At 41.3% G+C, this 23,798-nt stretch overlaps 1 protein-coding gene across 1 annotated transcript; it reads left to right on the top strand.

The window, feature by feature from the left end:
• The first annotated feature begins 21,016 nt into the window (after positions 1-21,016).
• LOC115381735 (uncharacterized) lies at positions 21,017-23,534 on the top strand. The gene is made up of 3 exons (XM_030083320.1): positions 21,017-21,840; positions 22,342-22,449; positions 22,602-23,534. The coding sequence occupies exons 1-3, from the start codon at positions 21,090-21,092 to the stop codon at positions 22,688-22,690; spliced, it is 948 nt and encodes a 315-aa protein (XP_029939180.1). The 5' UTR covers positions 21,017-21,089; the 3' UTR covers positions 22,691-23,534.
• Positions 23,535-23,798: the final 264 nt, after the last annotated feature.

Here is a 23,798-nt window from a genome sequence, read left to right on the forward strand (position 1 = left end):
ATCATCAAGACAAAAACTGCGAGATTTAAAAAAAATCTAAATTGTTCATTTTTTAGGCAAAACATGATGAGCAATGCTGTTTTACTGCAACAACTTAGATCTTTGTTTGAAATTAAATGATGGTAAACTGAGCTCCAGGCTGCATGGTGGTGCAGTGGTTACTGTTCTCTCCATGGTTTCAAACACTCGCTGACCATTTTGGTGTGGAGTTTGCATGTTCTCCCAGTGAGTAAATGAACTGATTGACTAAACTATGCAATGACTCAATGATGCATAGGGGCATTTTTGACAACAAATTAAACAATAACTGTGTGCTGTTATGTTGTTACATTATGGCTTCTTGAAATTCTTCAGATACTCAGTGAGTCCAGTTCTTACCAAGCCTTTCTGAAGCATTTAATTGTCATGCCTCATCAACTGTGCAGCCTGTTGACACTGGTGACCCTTGACCTCTCATGCACCATAGGCTCACTCTGACGTATTAAAGATGGAACTATGCAGGCCCAACCCTCAAACCTGTTTCTGCCGTGAAAAGTCCTGTCTAGATCCACTGGCCTGGAAAAACTGCTGACAGTGGAGTGTTTTTATACTTTTAAAGTGTCTCAAGACAGGAGAAAGGTCGAACAGAGGAGTCATTGAGTTGCTGGTGGAGTTTTTGATTTTTTCATATATGTTTTTTCTAACATTGCTGCTGAGGGTATAAAACTTCACTTGTAACACAATCTGAAACAATGAGTACATCACCAGAATAACCGCTGACTCCGTACAGGACATGACTGCATATGTGGTTGGTTTGTGTGACGCTAAGACATGCAATAATATAACATTTATCTATGCAGCAAAAAGCATAACAATAAGTTTTAAATATCAATATCGATGCAACAATGATTTGACCAATATTACATTTCCAGTAGAGTAAAAAAAAATGGAAATCATCCAAACTTTAAGGCAAATTGTAACTCCGAGGTTTTAAAAGATTTCTAAAATTGTTATCAGTGAAGAGAAAATCATTGTTTGCACAGGAAGAGCTGAATCGTGACTGTTTCATTTATTTTGTAGAGGTTTAATCAATAACTTAAGACACTGATTCATCCATCCACCATACATGCTCTAATCAAATTGTGCCTTTGCCAGCTGACATTGGAAAGGTCACCAGTCCAACACAGAGATACACACAGTATCTCAAGAAAATAATATTTTTGTCATTGTGGCAGAAGGTTGGACTACTGGCAGAAAACACACACACAGGCAGCAGCAAAACATTCAAACTTGAAAAGTCCCAATTCAAACACATTTTGGTCTTGTTGCTGGGTGTTAACAACTGTATCATCGTATCGCCCACTTTTATTACAGCTTTCACAAAATGACTTAAAAGACACAGTACACATGACTCGTGTGTTGAATAGTGATTGTATGCATGGTAGTTTCATTTAGGGATTGAATGTTTGCTGCATCGTCTTATTTGATTTTCTTTGTTTTTTTGAAGTACAGTGCAAAATATGTTTCTTTTCAACATTAACGTAGTTGAAAACAGTGTCTGTCCTATAAAAACAACATAATAACAATAATAATAAGACTATTGTAATTATAACTATAAATAATAATAATACATTTTATTAGTAAAGCACTTTATATTTGACAATCTCAAAATGTTTCAGAGCACTGAGGTAAAACCATAATAGAATGAAAAATGAATGATTGAAAAGCTTTTTTACAAAGGTAGGTTGTTAAGTTCTTAATAAAACAGTCAGTGGTCTGTGGGGCCCTCAGATGGTCACCCACGGTGCGGAGATTGGCTCTGGGGCTCAGAGGGTGTTTGTGTTTGCAGAGCGGCGGGTGCGAGACGAGTTTTGGGGAGTGAGAAGTTCCTGACGGGGGGGTTTAGGGGGTTAAGGTTTGCGCACCTTTATCAGGATCCTTTCAACTATGCTTTGGATCTACTGTAGTCTCATGAGGGACGTATTTACTGAATGTATCAGGTAGATACACCAACTGTTGCATTATTTATTTATTTATTTTTTATTCATCATTCATCTTCTGTACCTTTTTATTTAAGTCCAGGTGAAAGCACTGAGGCTGATCCCAGCTTCCTCTCATGTGACCCCAGCTGACAGTGGGTTAAGGCAGGATACACCCTGGGCAGGTCTCATCCACAACACATGTTTTTGGGCCATAAGAGGAAACCACAACGGAAAACGTTCCTGCACACCCGGGGTGAACATGTACTCTAACCAGTACAAACCAGTGTCTTTTTTTAGTTTAGTTTAATTTAGTTTAGTTTAGTTTAGTTTAGTTCAGTTCAGTTCAGTTCAGTTCAGTTTAGTTTAGTTTAGTTTAGTTTAGTTTAGTTTCATTCTTAGACTTTTATTATCTGTTACTTTGCCCATTCATTGGCTTTTAGGGTGGGAAAACCCCAGTGTGATGTGGACTTTTGAAGAGTCAAAGTACGCACCGGGCCCATTTGAGTGAAGTGTCATTTCAGTGCACTTGCTAAAAGATAACACTCACCTAAAATATGTGCCCGTGCCACTGTTAGCACACAAAATTTTAGACATTTGTTTTCCTGAGGTTCCCCCTAACCAGCTGAAGCGTGCAAGATGTCAGGCTGCAGAGATTTGACTGACACTCCAAATGGACCATTACGCATCTCCTGAAAGGAAAGCAGTGACGTCTCTGTGGTTCGAGCCATTTCAGACTATCAGTGTACCAATCAACAGTCTAACCAGTTAAACTGTGTCCCAAAGCCATAACAGATGGAGTGGCGGTGTCGTAACACACCCGGGACGTTCTTTCAGAGTGATGTGTTATCCTGCAGTTGTGACACCACAAACAAAATAAGTTGGCCCAGACGCTGCAAGTACAGCATCCCTATATTCATCTCACCCTTTATTCCCGCTCCCAGAGGACGCCGCTGTGTTTTGACATGCTGTTTAGATATTGTGTTGCTCTGCCCTGACATTTGTTGAGCACTGCTGTGCTCTGTGGTGTTTGTACTGTATGCAATAAGCTGCGGCGCATGATGCCTCCTGGGTGGCAGAACTGTGGACTTGGCTGGGCCTGTCCACAGCAGTGAAACAAATGTGACTCCTTAGTGAGGAAACGTCGCCATCTACTGGCTAAAAACTGCACAATCTTCACTTCTGAAAAGCACAATCCATCAAACGGTATTAAGACGTTTGTAAAGGTGATGATTAAAACTAAGGAATAGGGTTCTTCTTTGCATGATCATCAAAGAAACAAAGTTTTCAAACTAGTTAGTTACCATTCATGCTTTATTCAAATAAGGGTTGGAAGTCAAGCCCAGTTTGCACTGAGAGAAGGCCGGGTTTCTAGTTCGTCACCGAGAGACAGACTATCGAGACATATGCACCTAAATTCAATCTGGAAAACATGGAAACGTATAAGATGAAGGCCTAGAATTGAAATGGGGACTTCTCATAGTGATGTGAGGAGAGCTGACCTAAACAGTGAAATCTAAGTATATGTGATACCCACGAATGTGTAATCACAGTTGTAAGGTTTTTCTGTTTTCATTTTTGAAGAAAAGGTCACATTTCTGTGTTTTTGAGATGCTTGTGGACATATACAAGGTACAGTGTCAAAAGTTGACCACAAGGGGGAGTGCCAACCCTGTTGGGCGTGAGTTTTATGGAACCGCGAGGCTTCCGTCCCTCAGACAGAGGACGGCCTGCTTGGCGGAACCATCCGTGGACTCATGTCTCTGTTTCTCCTGTCTAAAACAGGTCAGTATGATGCAATAATTCATTGTAAAACAATTCGAAGGACTTCTGCAAACTTTTCTATTCTTGTTTTGGTGAAGTTGGAGGTGGAAGATCTAAGTTTTGATTGTGTTTAAAAGTTTTGGTGATCATCATGGCGGCTGTGTTTAACAAGATGGCGACCGCCATGAAAATGCCGTGTTTTTACTTTGATATTGCTCCCAGACATCAATTTGTAAATATTTCCACAAATGTAAATGTTGTTTGAGTGAAATGAATGAGTTTAAGTTGCTGAAATGTTTCCTATTTTGTAATTTTGTATAGTTAAACCTGTTTTTATAGTTACTTGTGCTGTGTATGTTTTAAATGTGTGTTCTGAAAAAAGTAAATGGTTTAGTAGGCCAATTTAAGTGTTAAAACCACTGGTTAAATGCATTTTTTCAGTTGATGAGCAGCTGTAGTTAAGAGGAATGAAGCTCACATCGAGATTTTTACCATCAGAATTTATAATGGAAGGTATTTTCTGTATGAAAGCATATTGTTTCTGCCACCATAAATTAGGGTTATTCTAGCAGCTGACTTGTTTGTTGTTTGAACGCTGACTTTGTGATTTGTTTTGAAGTTGTCTATGGTGAATTTGAAAGACATGGGATGTGAAATGAAGTATTTGAAATGTTGATTGAAATGAGAGAAAAAAATGAATGATTGTCTGTCCAATAAAGACAGAGGACGGCCTGCTTGGCGGAACCATCCGTGGACTCATGTCTCTGTTTCTCCTGTCTAAAACAGGAAATTACATCTGTTTACGGGCCACACGAGGCGTGGGGTCTGTAACAGAATTTTGGAGGCACCGCTGGGGTCAGCATCTGACGAGGGGTGATGCTGATCCATTAATCTACGAACCCAAAAGAGACGTCACAGGACCAGACCGGTGGAGCAGCAGGCAAGCGACTGAGGCAGCTTCGGGACCACAGAGAGCCGAGGGGGGACCTTAGCTGGAGGAGTGCTGTGCAGCTTGCTCGAGGTAACTGGACTGTGACATCTTTCTGAACGAGGAACAATATGGAGGACGACGAACGGAAAAAACTGACTTGGAAAATAAAGAAGAGCCTTTATACACTGACCGTGGAGGAACTCTTCCAGATTGTTGAGATCATCACACCTGTACCAGAACTTGATCTTTCAACTGTGACAAAGGGTGATGAAGAAAGTTGCTTTGATTATATATGTTCTTACCTGACCTGTAAAACTTTACTTGACTTAGAGGACCAGGGTTTTTCATACTTGTTGTCTTTGAGAGACGCTATCACTGAGCTTGTTTCCAGACGCATCAGTGAAATCAGTTTGCCTACTGAGTCAGAGGAGGAAGTTGTGGCATTGACAGCAACACCCACACCCACTGTAGAAGCTAAACAGACAAGGATGGGGAGTGATGTTGCAGAAAGAAGTGTGATTGAGCCCATTGATCAACAAAAAGCTGAGTATGAAAAGCTAATGGCGAACTATGAAGCTCTGGGTAGGAAGTTAGCTGAGTTCAAGACACCACACGCACAGTCTACACCTACCTTCACAGCTACACAGCAATCAGACACCAGACCCGTGAGTAAAATCAAAAGTCCATCTACAACAGACTTAAAATACGCCATGCCTGAAAATGTTGTCTCCCTAAGAGACCTCCCATTCCTGCAGCGCAGAGAGTTTAAAGTACATGGGGGTCAGGTTGGGGACAATACATCTGACATCACCTACCACGGACTATGCAAGCAGATGGACGAGGGACTCAAAGTGAACCACTCAGAAGGAGAGATCATTCAAGGTGTGCTCCGCATCATCAAACCAGGACAGTTCAAGGACATGCTGATTAACAAGGATGACCTGACTCTCCCTGAGCTTAAGAGTTTCCTGCGTTCACATCTGAGTGAAAAGAGTGGCAGTGAGTTGTTTCAGGAGTTGATGAGCACTAAGCAGTACGAGCATGAGAACCCACAGCAGTTCCTATACAGGATGATAGGTCTGAAACAGAAAGTCATGTTTGCATCCAGACAGGATAATATGGACATTGAGTATGAGCCCCGCACAATCCAGAATGTATTTCTACGTACCATTCACCAGGGCCTTCTCCCCAAATACAGTGACATTCGTAACGAACTGAAGCCTCTCCTGTCTGATTGCACTGTCTCGGATGAAGCATTGATAAGACAGGTCAATAAAGTTTCGAGTGAGGAGAGTGAGAGACAACGAAGACTTGGACATTATCCCCGACAAAAAGTAACACATGCTCACACTGCACAGCTCGAGCCTGACAAAGACAATGAAAAATCACAGAACAACAATACGAAGAACAAAAACAAAGCAATAGAAGAGCTGAGTGCAAAATTGGATGCCCTAACCAAAGTGGTAGAGTCACTGTCAGCCATGAGGAGCACAGAACAACAACCGTGTCACTGCACCCAGAACAAGCAAAAGCTCAAGCTAAATTCAAGACCATTTGGCTGCTCAGAGTGTGTCAAGAAAGGCATTAGTTCGTGCAACCACTGCTTCACATGTGGACAGACGGGTCACAGGGCAGTCGGATGTCTCAAACGGGGGCAAGTTGAAAACACCACCCAGCCATCTGCTAATGCCCACTCCCTAAACAGCAGTACAGAGCAGTGCCAGACCCAGTCAGAGCAGCATACAGACAAAATGGCCCATGTCAAAGCTAACTGTGTGACTCCCTCACTCATTGACACCGAGACTGAAGCGAAAGAAAAAGTAGCCCAGCTCGTGGGAAGGAAATGTAAAGTCAAATGCTACATTAACAGCTATGCAGTGGATTGCATTTTGGACAGTGGAGCCCAAGTGAGTATCCTTGAACGTCAGTGGGTTAAGACTTACCTCCCCGACCATAAGGTGAGACCCCTAGCTGAACTCATAGGACAACAAACTCTCAATGTGCTGGCTGTTAATGGTCAATCGCTACCATATGATGGTTGGGTGGGAGCAATGGTGACTCTTCCAGACAACAGTGACCCCAATCTAGCGATACAAGTCCCCTTCCTAGTGAGCAGTGTACCCATGGACCTCCCCCTAATTGGTTTCAATGTTATCGAACAGCTGATCTTGGGGCCAAACGAGAATGCAAACCTCATACCAACAATTGTGAGTCTCCTGCGGGGTGCCATGAATCTTCAAGAAGACAAAGCCGCCGCATTGGTCAACTTCATCCAGACAAAGTTCACCAGTGATCGCAGTGTCAGTCAGGGTGTGTTGAAAGTGGGAGTACATGATGTGGTCATTCCAGCTGGCCAGGTCAGACACGTTAAGTGTAAAATACCATCCACACTTGAGATCTCTAACCCACTTCTGCTCTTCGAACCCTGTGAGAGCAACCCACAGTTACACCAGCTGGATGTTGGTAACAGTCTCTTAGAGGTCTGCCAGACTAAAAGCCCTTTTGTGAGAGTCCCTATTGGCAACCACACCAAGCATGATGTGACTCTGTTCTGCAAGACTGCTCTTGGGTGCATTGAGCCAATCTCCAGAATTGTGGAGACTGATGAGCTGAACCTCAACACAGGAGTGGTCCAGAAAGACAACAGGGATGAAATATGTGGTACTTTGCAGAACAAAGGCGACAGTGTGACAGAGCTGTGGGACCCACCTGTCGATGTCAGTCACCTAAGTGAAGATCAGCAGAAAGTTGTGAAAGAGATGTTACGACAAGAGTCTGGAGCATTTGCACGAAATGATGATGATATGGGGTGCATACCCAACCTGGAAATGTCGATCACCCTCAGAGACAGTACTCCCATCCAAAAATCATACACTTCCATCCCCAAACCCCTGTACAAGGAAGTGAAGGAGTACATTGAGGATCTCCTGGCCAGAGGATGGATTGTGAAATCCAAATCCCCATACTCAGCACCAGTGGTCTGTGTGCGAAAGAAAGATGGGACACTCAGACTCTGTGTTGATTACCGTCTCTTAAACCAGCGCACAGTCCCCGATCGCCATCCCCTGCCGAGAATTCAAGATCTTACTGACACGTTGGGTGGGTACAGTTGGTTTTCCCTTCTAGACCAGGGGAAAGCGTACCACCAAGGGTTTATTGCTGAGGGGTCCCGCCACCTAACTGCTTTCATCACCCCCTGGGGTCTTTATGAGTGGGTGCGGATACCCTTTGGGCTGACCAATGCACCCGCTGCATTTCAACGCAGCATGGAAGAAATGCTTGCTCCCTTCCGTGACGAGTGTTGTATTCCATATTTGGATGACATCTTGTGCTACGCCAAGACATTTGAGGGCCATGTTGAAGGGATGAGAAAGGTTCTAAGAGCCCTTCAGAGTCACGGAGTCAAGCTCCGGCCCACAAAATGTGATCTGTTCAAGCGAGAGGTGAGATATGTGGGTCGGTTGGTCTCAGCTGAGGGTGTACGCATTGATCCCAAAGATCTGGAGGCAGTTTACGCCTTGAAAAATGAGTCACCTGCCACTGTTGGAGATGTGCGGAGGATTGTGGGATTTTTGAGCTACTACCGCTCATATATCCAAGATTTCTCTAAAATCGCAGGACCAATTTATGAACTCTTGCAACCAAAAAGAAACAAAGATGAGCACCCTCAGGGAAAGCAAGAGAAACAAAAGGGAAAAGGTGCACAGTTACTATCCCGGACACCAGTTGAATGGACTGAGACACAACACGAGGCACTGTGCAGATTGATTGATATGTTGACAAATCCCCCTGTTCTTGCGTATCCAGACTTTGAGCTCCCTTTCGTACTTCATACAGATGCTTCTGATAAGGGACTTGGAGCTGTGCTTTACCAGAACCAGAATGGGAAACTCAGAGTCATTGGCTATGGCTCAAGAACCCTCACTCCAGCTGAAAGAAACTACAGGCTCCACTCAGGCAAGCTAGAGTTTCTCGCCCTGAAGTGGGCCGTTTGTGACAAATTCAGGGATTACTTGTTTTATGCCCCACATTTTACCATCTACACAGACAATAATCCCTTGACGTATGTCATGAGTACTGCAAAGTTGAATGCAGTTGGTTTCAGATGGGTGGGAGAGTTGTCCGATTTCAGATTCGATATACGGTACCGACCCGGCAAAATCAATGTTGATGCAGACACGCTGTCGAGATGCCCCCTTGACATTGCCACATATGTCAAGGAGTGCACAAAGCAACTCCCCAGAGAGGCTGTCACTGCAACCTGGGAAGGCTGTGGTGTAGGCAAGCATGGAGATGTAGCGTGGGTTGCTGCCATGACTCTGACTCTGGGTGAACAGCTTGAACCAGCCAGCGGTGAAGTTCTGCCATCCATTGATCCGATTGATCTGCAAAATGCTCAGAGAAGTGATCCAGATATCAGCATTATTCTCAAAATGAAAGAGACAAATGAAACACCAACAGATGACTTGAAACGTCGCATGAGAGGCACTGTCAAGAAGATGATGCATGAATGGGCAAAGCTTCACATTGAAGATGGAGTTCTCTACAGAAAGACAGCAGAAAGACATCAGCTTGTCTTACCTGCCAGTTTTAAGTCCCTGGTTCTAAAGCACCTCCATGACGACATGGGCCATGTAGGGACTGAAAGGGTCCTCAACTTAGCAAGACAAAGATTCTACTGGCCCTACATGAGGCGGGAGATTGAAGCTTATGTCACCAGACAGTGCCCATGCATCAAACAAAAGAAGCCAGTGACACATACACGAGCACCAATGTCCAGTATAACCACCAGCTCACCAATGGAGCTTGTTTCCATCGACTACCTGCACTTAGAACCAAGTAGAGGAGGTTACCAGTACATTCTAGTTGTGGTAGACCACTTTACTAGGTATGCACAGGCATATCCAACCCGCAACAAGTCTGGGAAGACAGCCGCAGAGAAGATTTTCAATGATTACATCCCCAGATTTGGTTACCCGTCTAAGTTGCACCATGATCAAGGCCGTGAGTTCGAAAACGAACTCTTTCGAACATTGCAGCAACTGAGTGGAGTAGGACACTCCCGGACAACCCCTTATCATCCCCAAGGCAACCCGGCTGAACGGTTTAACCGTACAGTGCTGCAGATGCTGAGGACTCTGGGTGAGGAAAAGAAGGAAAAATGGAAGGATTACCTACCTCAGATTGTCCATGCATACAACTCAACACGCCATGAGTCAACTGGATATTCACCTTTCTTCCTTCTCTTTGGGCGACACCCACGGTTACCCATTGACCTGCTATTCAGAATGTCCACCAATGAGGAACCAAAGACAGCACGAGGCTATGCTGAACAATGGGCTGAACGCATGACTGAAGCTTACAGGATAGCTTCTGAAAACAGCAAGAAGTCAAGTGCTCGTGGCAAGAAATATTATGACCAACACATAAGAGGAGTCATGCTACAGCAAGGAGATAGAGTGCTGGTGCGAAACTTGAGTGAACGAGGTGGTCCTGGAAAGTTGAGGTCTTATTGGGAGAACACAATTTATGTGGTGAAAGAACAGATCGGTGACAATCCTGTGTACAAAGTGGTCTCAGAGATGGATGGGAGCAAATCACGTGTCCTGCACCGTAATCTGTTGCATCTCGTCACTGACCTACCTGTCGATTTACCTGCAACTGAAAAGGGAGGTAAACCATCATCACAGAGGAAGAAGAGGACAAAAACAGCTCACAAAGAGACAGAGTCACAAGTGCACTGTGAGACTAGTTCTGATGATGATGAGGACTCTTACTTTGTGCTGCGATATAACCTGAGAAATGACAACAGACAAAACGCTACAGCCACCTGTGAACCTACCTGTACTCCCTTGAGAAATTCAGTTCCTACTGGGCGCAGTCAAACAGCTGACTATGGTACACCTGTGAGAGAGCGAGCATCAGTGTACATGAAAGAGGCACCCACAAGAACTGTAGTAGAACAAGAGGAGACTGAACTGAGACAGGAGGTTGGCTACCACAATGTTGAGCTGAACAGTGAGAGTGAAGAGGAGGAACATCTACAAGTTGAGGGACCAGATGTCACCAACCCACCTCTTGGAAATGGAAGTGAACTTGAGCAACCTCATCCAGAGGACAGAAAAGTTGTCCCTGGCCTAACCCCTGATACTGATGAGCAGACATTCAGAAGGTCCACACGAGAAAGGCGGCCAGCAACACTGTTCACCTACGATACGTTAGGTCAACCTTCTGTCCAGACACATCCCTCAGTCAGTGGCGTAGAGGTTTTTGAGACACCAAACATGACACTTTTGGGAATGCAGCCATACCCTTTCTCACCCTATCCCATCCCACTGTCCCACCACATCCCATCACCGTACCTACCACACCCTTACATGTTGCCAGTAGTTCAGGCTAAGCCCATTTACCCATTTTAGGAAGTGTAAGTGAAGCACTTACAAGAAAGTTAAAGTGTTGAGTCTTGGTTATGAGAATTAATGTGGAATAATTGAAGTTAAAATGTCGGGAGCATTTTCTTTTTTTATTGGGGAGTGTGTGATACCCACGAATGTGTAATCACAGTTGTAAGGTTTTTCTGTTTTCATTTTTGAAGAAAAGGTCACATTTCTGTGTTTTTGAGATGCTTGTGGACATATACAAGGTACAGTGTCAAAAGTTGACCACAAGGGGGAGTGCCAACCCTGTTGGGCGTGAGTTTTATGGAACCGCGAGGCTTCCGTCCCTCAGACAGAGGACGGCCTGCTTGGCGGAACCATCCGTGGACTCATGTCTCTGTTTCTCCTGTCTAAAACAGGTCAGTATGATGCAATAATTCATTGTAAAACAATTCGAAGGACTTCTGCAAACTTTTCTATTCTTGTTTTGGTGAAGTTGGAGGTGGAAGATCTAAGTTTTGATTGTGTTTAAAAGTTTTGGTGATCATCATGGCGGCTGTGTTTAACAAGATGGCGACCGCCATGAAAATGCCGTGTTTTTACTTTGATATTGCTCCCAGACATCAATTTGTAAATATTTCCACAAATGTAAATGTTGTTTGAGTGAAATGAATGAGTTTAAGTTGCTGAAATGTTTCCTATTTTGTAATTTTGTATAGTTAAACCTGTTTTTATAGTTACTTGTGCTGTGTATGTTTTAAATGTGTGTTCTGAAAAAAGTAAATGGTTTAGTAGGCCAATTTAAGTGTTAAAACCACTGGTTAAATGCATTTTTTCAGTTGATGAGCAGCTGTAGTTAAGAGGAATGAAGCTCACATCGAGATTTTTACCATCAGAATTTATAATGGAAGGTATTTTCTGTATGAAAGCATATTGTTTCTGCCACCATAAATTAGGGTTATTCTAGCAGCTGACTTGTTTGTTGTTTGAACGCTGACTTTGTGATTTGTTTTGAAGTTGTCTATGGTGAATTTGAAAGACATGGGATGTGAAATGAAGTATTTGAAATGTTGATTGAAATGAGAGAAAAAAATGAATGATTGTCTGTCCAATAAAGACAGAGGACGGCCTGCTTGGCGGAACCATCCGTGGACTCATGTCTCTGTTTCTCCTGTCTAAAACAGGAAATTACATCTGTTTACGGGCCACACGAGGCGTGGGGTCTGTAACATATACACAAATGATATGATTTAGTAATTATATGAAGAAAATGTTTGTATATATGATGGGCTTTTCCAGAAAGAAAAAAACAGTTAAACGAAACAAAAATGTTTTAAGTTTGTTACATTTTGTCAAAATATGATAATTAATTTAAATGTGAGTAAATCACTGTCTGTGCCATAGGCCATGAATGCCACTAATCTTCCAGTCCGGTTCAGTTCACACTAATTATGCTGACTTGGCAGTTGTCTAAAACAACGCTTTCTGAAAAACCCCATAAGGAGACACAAAACATTATTGTTTGAAGGCCAGACCTTTCACATAGTGCTGGCTCAGAGAAGATTTAGTGGAGTTGGTTGGAAGGACCAAGCATCGGAGGAAAAGGTCTACAAGCAACTGGTGGACTGAAAACAAACCGGTGCCGCTTCAAAGGCAGAGGACTAAAACTGGAGTCAGTGCATCATGAATCCACAGAGAGAAATGTGTTAAGAGGGTGGGCTACAAATGTGTCATTCACAACCGGAGGCAACGTCTGAAGTGTCCTACCTGCACTGTGGAGGACTGATGCACCATGGCAAGCCAGGATAGTGTTTTTTTGTTTGTTTGTTTCAGAATGTTTCCTGCTTTTTGTTTGTATAGCAGTGGTCCAGGTTGTGGAGGTGCACAGTGAAGTGCAAACATTTTCATCACTGTTGGTTTACTACATTAAACAGTGGAAACTCAGTTTCATTGTCAGGGAACAATAAACTGAAGTATTGTTATTTTCATAATTATGCATCATTTCCGAAAATCTCTGTCTTATCAAGGCTAAAGTCCAGTTATTATCAGCCAAGATGTTTTGGTGAATTCATGTTTGCTGCAGCTTTTATGAATATCTTTTCCCGAGTAATTTTTTCACCTTTCCACTGCACCAAAATTCAGAAATTAATTTCAGGTCATTACTGAGAGGGACTGACCTGCTGTCAAGCCGCATCACACAGAGCCTACAATTTTCATGAACAGGAACGAGATCTTGAAAGAAAAAGAAATCAGATTTATATTTTAGTGTTCTAATTAATTACACTGAAAGTCTTGGGCTGTTTTGGGGATGCCATTTGGACATAGGTTTAACGGAACAATCTGTGACTGTGGTAGCAGTTTTCACACATCTCTACAAAGAAGACCTTTCTGAACACCTTTCTGCTGTAAGGAAAAAAACCCTGCAATAACAATGATAAATTGTTGCCTCATATAACACTGTAAAGTTTAGACTGCTATTTTTACTACACATTTTGAGTTGGAGTATTGCACCTACAGGTTGGGGATAAATGAGAGATCATGAGCATAAAACTCGGCTGCAAAATCCAATGCTGCCCTCTTGTGGACTAAGTTTATAACTTGCATCCAGAATCGAGACAGTAGCTATTGGCTAAATTTTACCAGGTTACTTAATAATTATGTTTTCATAATATTGAAAAAGCATATGTGCCTATAGTTTCACATGGGAATGTGATGAATTCATAATTTTATATGTTAACAACTACATCATGAAATTGGCTTTAACTTCACTAAAAATGCTGCCATCGCCATTCTGTTATCTCATTACTGACCCAGTGACTTTTTAAAGGACCTTGGATCTTCGTTAGTATAATTTCCTACAGCTTCACTCCAATGACAAGCAGAAGCACACTACCACTGATAATCCACAGTTCAACATTAGGTTTATATGTTTGCTCATGTATTACAGCTGTATGTGAAGCTTCTGACTATGAATCACATCCATCCATCTTCTGCTGCTTTATCCAACTTTTGCAGAGGCCTCGAGACTCCAAAATAAAAGTACCACAAGTCAATAACTTCTTGATCAATACTTCACCACCCTACAATTTCTCCGAGTCGCTATACTGGATATAATTTCATTTTGATGATGATAACTTGCTCAAATCAGAGGTCAGTCTGAGCTTGTTGCTTAGCTGCAACTTGGTGATTGTGTTGTACTGTTTTCTTTTCCTCATATCATATTTAACTCATGTCTAATATCAGATGTGTTTTTGTCTTGTATTTGATGCAGAGCATGTGTTTCAAAGGTAAGTTTTCAGTGGTTTACCCACCTCTTCCCGTGGGATCACCGCTCCCTCACGTCAAAGCCTTTGTGAGTCCTCAGAGCCTGTCTGAAATCTGACGCTCAATAATCCAGGTCGACTCGACCATTTATTGTCTAAAAGTGGGGCATTATAGTTCTCCTAACCAGATGCATTTATCCAGTGCTGCATCTGCCTTTCAACTATGCTGAAAAGAAAAAAACACTTTACTTCTCTGCAGCTCAGAGGCTATGCCCTTGGTAGTTTGAGACAGTTGCTTCTGCTGCTGTTTATTGGAACCATATTTACTGGTAAGCATTTTACCTTAAAAACAAAAAGTAAAGGTAGTTTGAACCTGTTTGTTGGATAGGACGTCACATTGTCTTGTAATGATACAAAGATGTCCATTTTAAGATAAGTGTTCAGTAAATGTGATTTATTTTGTCATTCTGCACAGTGATTGTGGGTCAGACCAGGAAATGCCTCGATGTGTTGGACCTTGTATGTGTTCTCAGTTACCAAAAACTCAAATGTGTATTATTCTGCACTATCAGATGTATTTTTTTTTACTGAGACTGTTGAAGCTCTCTTCCATTATTTGTTGAGGTAGGGCTTTTTGAAGTTGTTTTAAGATACTAATTGTTGACAATTAACCATTTACAGCAGGTTACTTTTTGACAAAAGCACATGTCTTATAAAACGACTTTGTAGACTTTTAGCTTTAACTTAACAAAAAAACACGTCTAGCCAACATGTGAATTTTGACTGTCTTGGCCTTTTTTCATGGAAATTGTTAGTATTAATTATAAAATTCATGCTCATTGGCATTTTGTAATTCTCTGTGACACACAAAAAAGTTTCATTTACTGCATATACTATACACACAATGCTCAAATATATACCAAAAACATGATGCTCAGATCTACATGAACAAAAAGTGAGGAAATTAGTGTTTAGTAGATTATTTGTTTGTTGGAATAATTCATCTGGGAAATACATCTTATACTATTGGAACGTGTCGTTAATTCATTTTTGATATGTGACATTTGTAAGAAGCATGTTTTTCTAGGATGAGCAGCAACAAGCACCTGATGGGCACAATTTTCAACTCAATCTATAGAAATGAGTCACATTCTGCCAAAAACACTTCAGTTGTAAGATTATATGGTTGAGAAGATACTTTGTTGATTTCTGCACCATAATCATTTGGCAGAGGGAGCTTGATGGTGTGAGGCAGTATCTCCCTTCATTAAAAAACATGGGTTGTTATCATGCCAGTCTCACACAAGACATTGATATGCTCCAGCATTGTAACACATTTGAAACTAGAATTTGGCACTCAGAGAGCACAGACCTCCGCCACAGCTCAAATCAGTCACCAACAACAATAAAAAATTCCTGGATCCAGACAGTGATCTGGATCATCACCAAAATTTAATGGATTCTAAGTTAGCCCAAGGCCCACCTTTCCATAAAGTTTCATTGCAATCCGTCCATAACTTTTTCCGTAATGTTGCTAACAAACCAACCAACCAACAAACCAACGTGATTACATAACCTCCTTGGCGAAGGTAACTACTGTTTTGTGAAACTGCTACTTCTTTTCCAAGTCTCTCACTCTGTCACAGCTGGGGAAAAAAACTGTGAAGCTATATAATAAATGAATAGCATTTAATTTAGTGAATATTTTCACAACAGTGATATTATGTCCACAGTTGTAAAACAAGGAGAGATGTGGGACCAAGCTGTCCTGCACAGTCCTGATGTGCCTTTTGCTGTCAAACTGGTCTGTCCTCTCTAAAATCAAAGTTGTAACTCAGATAATAAAATGATTTTCTTTTTCTCAAGTGAAATAAATATATGCAACACAAACACAGAAACAGTACATATTATACTTCTTATTCTATGCACTGACTGGCATTGAAAGCTGTAGCGGAGCCAGAGTGGGGGCAAGGGGGCGGTCGCCCCAGGGCCCACAAGGTCATAGGGCCCCGTTTCATGTGATGTGTTCACATTTACTCGTAAATAAATTATTATAATAAAATGTGCAGTGTGTGCGAGAAGGTATATGCATATGATTGTGGGCTCCAATTTGAGATTTCTTACATTACGACTGTCCATGAATGCATCAGAGCTGTAAGCCAGCGCTGATTGGCTGTGCGGCATTAACGAGGTTTTTCTTTTGCACTTGATCTGAACTCTTTGGAGGAAAGTTAAACAGTATGCTAAACACTATGCTAGCCGCTAGCGGTACTACCCAAAACCTAACATCGGAGCCACTGGTGAGTCAGTGAAACCTTCAAAAATATTATCTTTATCAGAATGCTGTGGTCTTAAACACCTGCCTATTTTAATGTGCCTTGTGTTGCTCTCAACTATAAGAGACCACCGAGTCTATTTTTTTCTAATATACTTGAATTCCAAAAGATATAGATAGCTGTGTCTATATCTATCTGAATAGATTGTGTAATTTTAGACCAGCTGTGTTCATTTTATATTTAAGCTGTATCAAAGATGGTATAGATTTCGCCCGTGAGTTTTTAATCTGAATTTTCAGCACCATGGACAGCGGACGCTCGGAGATTGACAGCTGTCAGGCTGCATTTGTGTGTGTGTGTGAAGTTTGTGAACTGGTTTGTGACTTTATTCTGCTTTCTGAGGCATATAGGTTTGCTTGGCTCAATAAAAGTGAGCATTAGTGTGTTGTTTGATGGTAGCATGAGGTATTGTTTGAATGGTAAAATTACTATCGTAAGGGCCTGTCGAGAATGCTCCGCCCCCTCTGTACTGAGACCCACGCTGCGCCTCTGATTGAAAGGTTATCGAATCAATAGGATTGTCCTGTCATTCTGTTCTAGTTCAAATGGGCTGAGATTGCTCCATTTCAATACAGTCCAAGCCCAGAAAAAAATGTATCAATGAAATGGAGGAAAAAAAAACTCGTTTAGTTTTTGTTCATTCGACCCTAACCATCAGGGTCAGTACTTAGAGGTAAACAGAGCTTTCAGTCAAAAGATTAGGTTTTCACACCCATAGAATTTTCATCTATTGTTAAAAAAAAAACACCTTTATTGTCCATCCACATCACAAACAGTTGAAGTCCAGTCGCCCCATGTTTTAATAACGTATTACTGACTGTAAAAACAAAACTAAACAAAACAAAATAAAACAAACAAGCAAAAAAAAAACATAACATTGAGAGCAAGAACTCATTTCAGTAATTTCCGCTGCAAATTAAGTTGTTTCATTTAACCAAGCTCTTTCAATTAAGACTCCAAACATGGGTTGAGGTTAAACTGAGGGTGTTTTCCTTAAAATTGGCAATAAAGTCAGCCGACTGTAATGTTATGATACGAAAAGTTTTAGTGTTGTACCACACAGTAGTGTAGCGTAAACCAGGTAAAATTGTGCGAGTAGAGAACACTGGTTTGGGCTTTGAGCACTCCTATCAGCAGTTTGCATGTTGTTCCAGTGTGTGAGGGAGGATCTGTCTTTTGCCTATAATCTGGGATTTGGGATAGTTGAGAAAAGTGTGTCCTTTAAAATCTTCAATGTGATTCATCCTCTGTTTTAGGATCTGTAAATGAGCTTTACATTGATAGTAAAGCTTTACAGTAAGACAATTTCACTTCAACAATTCAAACATGGGTTCATTGTGAAGACATCAGGTACCTGTGGCAATTACACTAGTGTGAGTTAATTTTAAGAAGAGACCATTGCTTTGAAATTGGAAACTGCTGAACTTTTTGAACATCACTTGCTTTACTCAGAATAAGCTTTTTTGTTTTTGTTTTTTGACATCTCTATATTTCAGAAAGAAACCAGTTTTACATGATAGTTTCCATAACAGGTACATTGACAAAACTTATAATGCCAGAAAATGCCAGTTTAAGATGGACATTTGTGGGGGTTTGCATAGAATGATACAAATTATTTTAATTGATGAACTAATAAATGTTTTTTGGAAAGGAAACTCAAGAAACAAAGTGGCCAGGCATTGGTTGGAGTTCAAAAGTGATGGGACATTAAATCTGTGAAAAGTGTGAATTTTGTTGAACAAATGTGTAATGTGTAAAACTATATTAACAATTGTTTTTCTGATTTTTGTGCAGTTTCTTCATTACTTCAATTTAATATGTCACCTTACAGTGAATCAAACTCATCATGCTTGTGTTTAAGTCACCAAAAACTATTAGCAATAACAGGATTAGAGGTAATGTGTCACAGTCATTTTCAGCTATTATTCTTGAATTTTTTTCCAACCTGTACCAGGTTTTCGGGAGAAATCTAAGCCATGGAGAAAAAATGCCCCCAGATCATTGGATGACCAACCAGTCGAGCCACAAGTGTTTGTTACAGGTTATCAACATTTTCTCAAATTCCTCTAATTTCCTCTAATATTTTTTTAAAAATCATTTTCATTGTTTTTTCGACAGTGTGGAACTCGATGTTTCTTCCCATTGATGTGTTCACAGAATTGCTGAAGCCGGTGGAGATCCCATGCAACACCACTGTGACACGAAATAAAGTTGATAGAGCAGAGAGAAGCAGCACCTCGGCTGATGCTAAAGCATCTGTTTTATCTCCAAATCTTCTGTCGGTTTCTCACCTCTCATCTCTCACACGCCTGGTGTCTGACAAGAAAATCACAGGTTGTTAAACTGCGCCTCATCCCATCTCAGTGCTCATAAATCCAGCTTGAGTTAAAGTCAGATCAACCCAAACAGAGATTACCATGGCCGACAGGAAATACTGTAATCATTTGATTCAATGTTGGTTGAAAAAAAATGAGTGATATCAAATCCTGACTATAGATCTTGTGGTGAATCATGTGGCAGATTTTGAGAATTAATTCAACAACTGCACTACTTGCACCTATGTGACATTCTCATTTAAAACCCCCCACATAGCCGTTATTTCTCTCTGCTGGATTGTGGATAATCTCACACCGTTTTAATCGAAATAATTTAATAGAATAGTTTGGGCTGACCTGCACACAGGTAAAATCTTCAACCACAAGATGGCAGCAAAAGAAAATATTTCTGATCGCTAAAGTAAGGTCAGAAGTTGTGCTCTTTGCCGCAGATGCCCTGACAGCAGTTCAACATTTATTGAACGTTATTGCTCAGTGTATGAAAAGTACCCTGTCTGTCTGTCTGCTGTGCCTAATAGATACACTCAAAAATACTCTCATAATCCTGTCAGGGCTTTGAAAAGAAAAAAGAAAAAAAAAAGATTAAAAAAAAAATCTAAAACACAGTGCCATTTGAAAAGTCACGCGTTATCTTGAAACACAAACAAAATGAGATTCATGCAGCAGTTCATTTGTCTGAGGAGTCAATGCCATAGAACTGGATATCATGAAAAAAGCAAAATGTTTAAGCAGCAAAAGTAAAAATACTTATATTGCTCTTTATTTTCTGTCTTTATGGCAATGCACTGAGCTTCTTTTTGTTTGTTTGTTTGTTTGTTTATTTGTTTACAGTCCACCTGGGTCTCCGTGTGTCTTTCTCTGCTCTGACTGAGCTTTTTGAACCTCAGCTCTTTCTGTTGAACAAACAGGTCAGTAAGTTGATATTAACACGAACGCTCCTGTGAATTTAGCGCGCGCACACACACACACACACACACACACACACACACACACACACACACACACACACACAAAATAAAGCTCACTGTGGTAGTTTCCAGTTTAGTTAAACTGAAAACATATGATGAAAAAGTGACTGGAGAATTTGTTTGAATAAATGCCACACAAAGTACACACCCCCATCTAATCAATGTGGAGCTAGTCTAAAGGTCAAAGGCTGAAATCTCTGTGTTAGTTTTGGTCAGACTTTACGACTTACTGTTTTTGATCAGTAAACAATTGTGCAATCACTCACACACTCAGTAGACAAAGCCAGTTTATTTGCACAGCACTTCAGTGACATGTCAGCCTGACAGCACCTTCAGTTCAAAAACAATCATGGGTGGATTAAAGGATTATAGTCAAGGAAAGTCAGCAGGCAGCTGATGTAGTGGAGGGCTTGAGAGTGAAAGGCACTTTTAGTTTTACACTGACTGAAGCTTCATAAAGCAGACTGAGACTGAGAGTGGCTTGTGTTTTCAGTTTGATGCTTGAGTCTGCCTTCTCTTTGTCTCCTATGTTCTTTACGCAGACAGGAATCTACAATACTGGAGAGGAGCGAGGACTCTTCTCCATGCGAGTAGTGAGAATAAGGAAAGTGGCCTCAGAGCGCTGAGATTTCATCATCCATAATTCATCCCTCACCTTTACTATCAAGAAATGTTCAACTATATTGTGTCATGTCTTCTTCAATGTTAGGTGAAACATATTAAGAATACCTGCTTATGTTATATGAGCTTACTGTGAGAAAACTAATAAAGATATAAGAGAATAGATGTACTTCAAAAACTGAAAATAAAGAGGAACTGGAGTAGAATTTGGATTTTAGATAAATCCAAATGTATTTTTCTTCACAAAATTTATACAGGTGTGTTTTCAAAATAATCTCCTCTGTTTAGTTATCCATTAAAGATTAACTTCATTATCTACAAAAAGACCGGTGTTGCATGCGGTTATTGACGGGTAGCCCCGCCCACCCGGCGGATCAGCCAATAGGAACGCGTGTCGAGCCTTCATCCCCGTCGTCCCCATTGGTCTGTCTCATGACCGTGAGGAAGTTTGCTCTCCGGAGGTGAGGAAGGTGGTTTGGACATGGTGAAGGGCTCATGGTAAATAAAACAAACGCGCCGCCGTGATTGCTCAGGGATGGCGGACTGTCTCGAGGACGCGCTGCCCGCGGAAGACGTGGAATTTCAGAAGGTTATCGCTCAGATTGGAGGCAAAGAGAAGGTGTATTTGGTCAGTGATGCCTGCGAAGGTAAAGACGAGGACGGAGATGACTCCACAATATTGCAGGAATTCCTACGTGACATGTTCCACGACAGCAGCTTCGGGGATTGTTTACAGACCCGCGTTTCTCCGCCAAGCAGTGGCGGAAATACTGCACAGTCCCGCAGCGAGTCTGTCAGCAACGACATCTCTCTCTCCGAGAAGACCGGGGATTTGGCCGTGAGGGGCAGCGGTCCGGCTGCGGGGGGCGGCGAGGAGAAGCGCACAACGCCGAACGGGAATCCCCAGAGGACCGCGACCAGGCGCTTCAATGTTTACAGCCAGAAGAGAGCCATCAACTGCCCGGTCATCGTCTTCATCTTCAGACAGACTTTTCTCACTCAGGGTCCCAACGAGGTCTGCCTGAAAGAGATCCTTAAGGACGTGCGGGCGCGCACCAAACGTGCCACGACGGCTCGACCGGCTCTAATTGGATTAATACGCACTAAACTGGAGAGCGCCGAGACGCACGAGTGTGCCCAACTCCTGGAGAGTCTGATGCGCTCTGTGTTCCACAAGCATCCACCAGAAACGATATGGGTCGGCTGTTTCATCCCCATGGCAGATGCCACAGTGCTCAGCATCAAGAAAAACGCCTGCAAAGTTATTTGCTCATCGCAAGCAGCAGGTGTAATTACAAGGATCTCACACAAGAAACTGCAACCTACACCAAACCATAGCTGTAACCGATTTAATTTATTAAGCCCGTGCATTTTGGCTGTACTCATCTCAGAGGACACACGGTTGTTAGTATGAAAATTGAAATATATTTGTCCTATTGATTTGCTAATGTTAAAATGACAGAATTTGTCTGAAATATAAAGTGTTACAGTGACTTTGTGGTACTTAAGATACCTTTGTTCATAGCACTAGTGTGAACTCATTGATAGTCATTATTTCAGTTGAACTTCCTGTAGGCGTCTCTGGCTACCACTGTAAAGATGTCATTAGTGTACTCTATTGGTCCATTGTGTAAGTTAGTCCATGACATTCATAAGACCACACATTTTTACTCTCATTTTTTTCCCAGGCTGGGCTGTAAAAGCTTGGGAACAAAGAGACCATTCATGAAACAATCAAGCCCCTAGATAAACTGCCAAATTGTTGAACGCCTATTATTCCCTTTCAGATGATACCAGGGACAGAACCAACGCGTTTTTGTGGCCATTCCAATGTTGGTTCAAGTCTCAGAGAAGAGGAGCTGGAGACCAGGCCAACAACTCTTCAAGCAATAAAGGTATTAGTGCCCTCCCTAAAGTTTCCTCCTAACATGGATTCATCTGTACATCAAGCCTCCACTCGCAAAAACCTTGGTGCTTAAACATCTCAACAATAGAGTTAAGATAATATTGACTTTAAGTTGTATTGCTTTAACTATTTTTTTTTCAGGTGACAGTATAGAAGAAGGCATCCCTTTAAAAACCAGTGCCTTAACTGCAGAGCCTCTTGTGAATGGACAACAAGCAGAAACCACCTGATGTTGAGACACACGCAGGCCTGCAACGGTGGACCATCACGTTTTTACTCTGAAAAGATTATAGGAGCTGCTCGGCCTTACCAAATGCTAAAAGTTTGTAAACGTAGTTTCTTCTGCTGAACTAATATCTTGAGAAATAGTCAAACCTGCTGCGATGTTGCTCATATACTGTCCTTAACAATGAAGGTTAGAAATGAAGGGATTTTAATTGTGCTGTAGACTGATACTGGGTTTTATACTGCTGCTTTTTAAAGAGACACTGATAGAAACTTGAATTTTTCAACTTGTTAAAATTGCATTGTGATGACTGCAGGGTAGTGATTCGTGGCTCGGCTCGAGTAGTTCTTTCACATGAAGTATTGTAATCTACGGGACTGGATTACCAAGACAAATAAATGACCACGACTCGAATAATCCCTCGGTCACTCTGTACCAGTTGTTTTGTGCTAATTGGATACAAGGTTTATCTAAGATTAAACACGTCTAAAGCACAATATCTTCTGACATATAAAGGGTCTGAGTTTGGGCCAAGCTTTATTACTACACTCGATAGTAAAAAAAAAAAAAAAAAGGGATTTTGTGTAATGCTGAAATCATTTGAAGCCACACATAAAGTCAGTTTTCAGATTTGGTGTGTTTTGTATTTCTTGCTGTTTTGTTGAAATGTCACTCAGATGAAATTTGGCCAGATGGTATAATTTACTTGCAAAAATGTATATACTGCACCTCAAACAGGAAAGGCAATAGAAAAATTTAGTTTCAAACAATAGTCTTTTTTTTTTGTTCTATTTTAATTCTCACTTATTTTGGGATTGTGTACTGTTGACACATATCTGTTTATATTAAAAAATGACAATAAAAAGAGACAACTAGTCACTGTGGGTGTATTTATGTGAGCCAGCCAACAGGTTTTTTTTTTTTTAATCTCAAATAAACACAAATGTGTCTGTGTGCAGCTCTGTCAAATATATACTTAACACCTATTTTTTTCCATCTGAATATAGAAAAGTCTGAAATAAAGGGCACCTGCAGGGGTTCCAGCTATGAAACTACATGTATTTGTTTTTAAAGTACAAAGAAAGCTTTCAGCATTTATTAGAAATCTTTAC

The sequence above is a fragment of the Salarias fasciatus genome, chromosome 23, assembly GCF_902148845.1.
Source record: "Salarias fasciatus chromosome 23, fSalaFa1.1, whole genome shotgun sequence".
NCBI lineage: Eukaryota > Metazoa > Chordata > Actinopteri > Blenniiformes > Blenniidae > Salarias > Salarias fasciatus.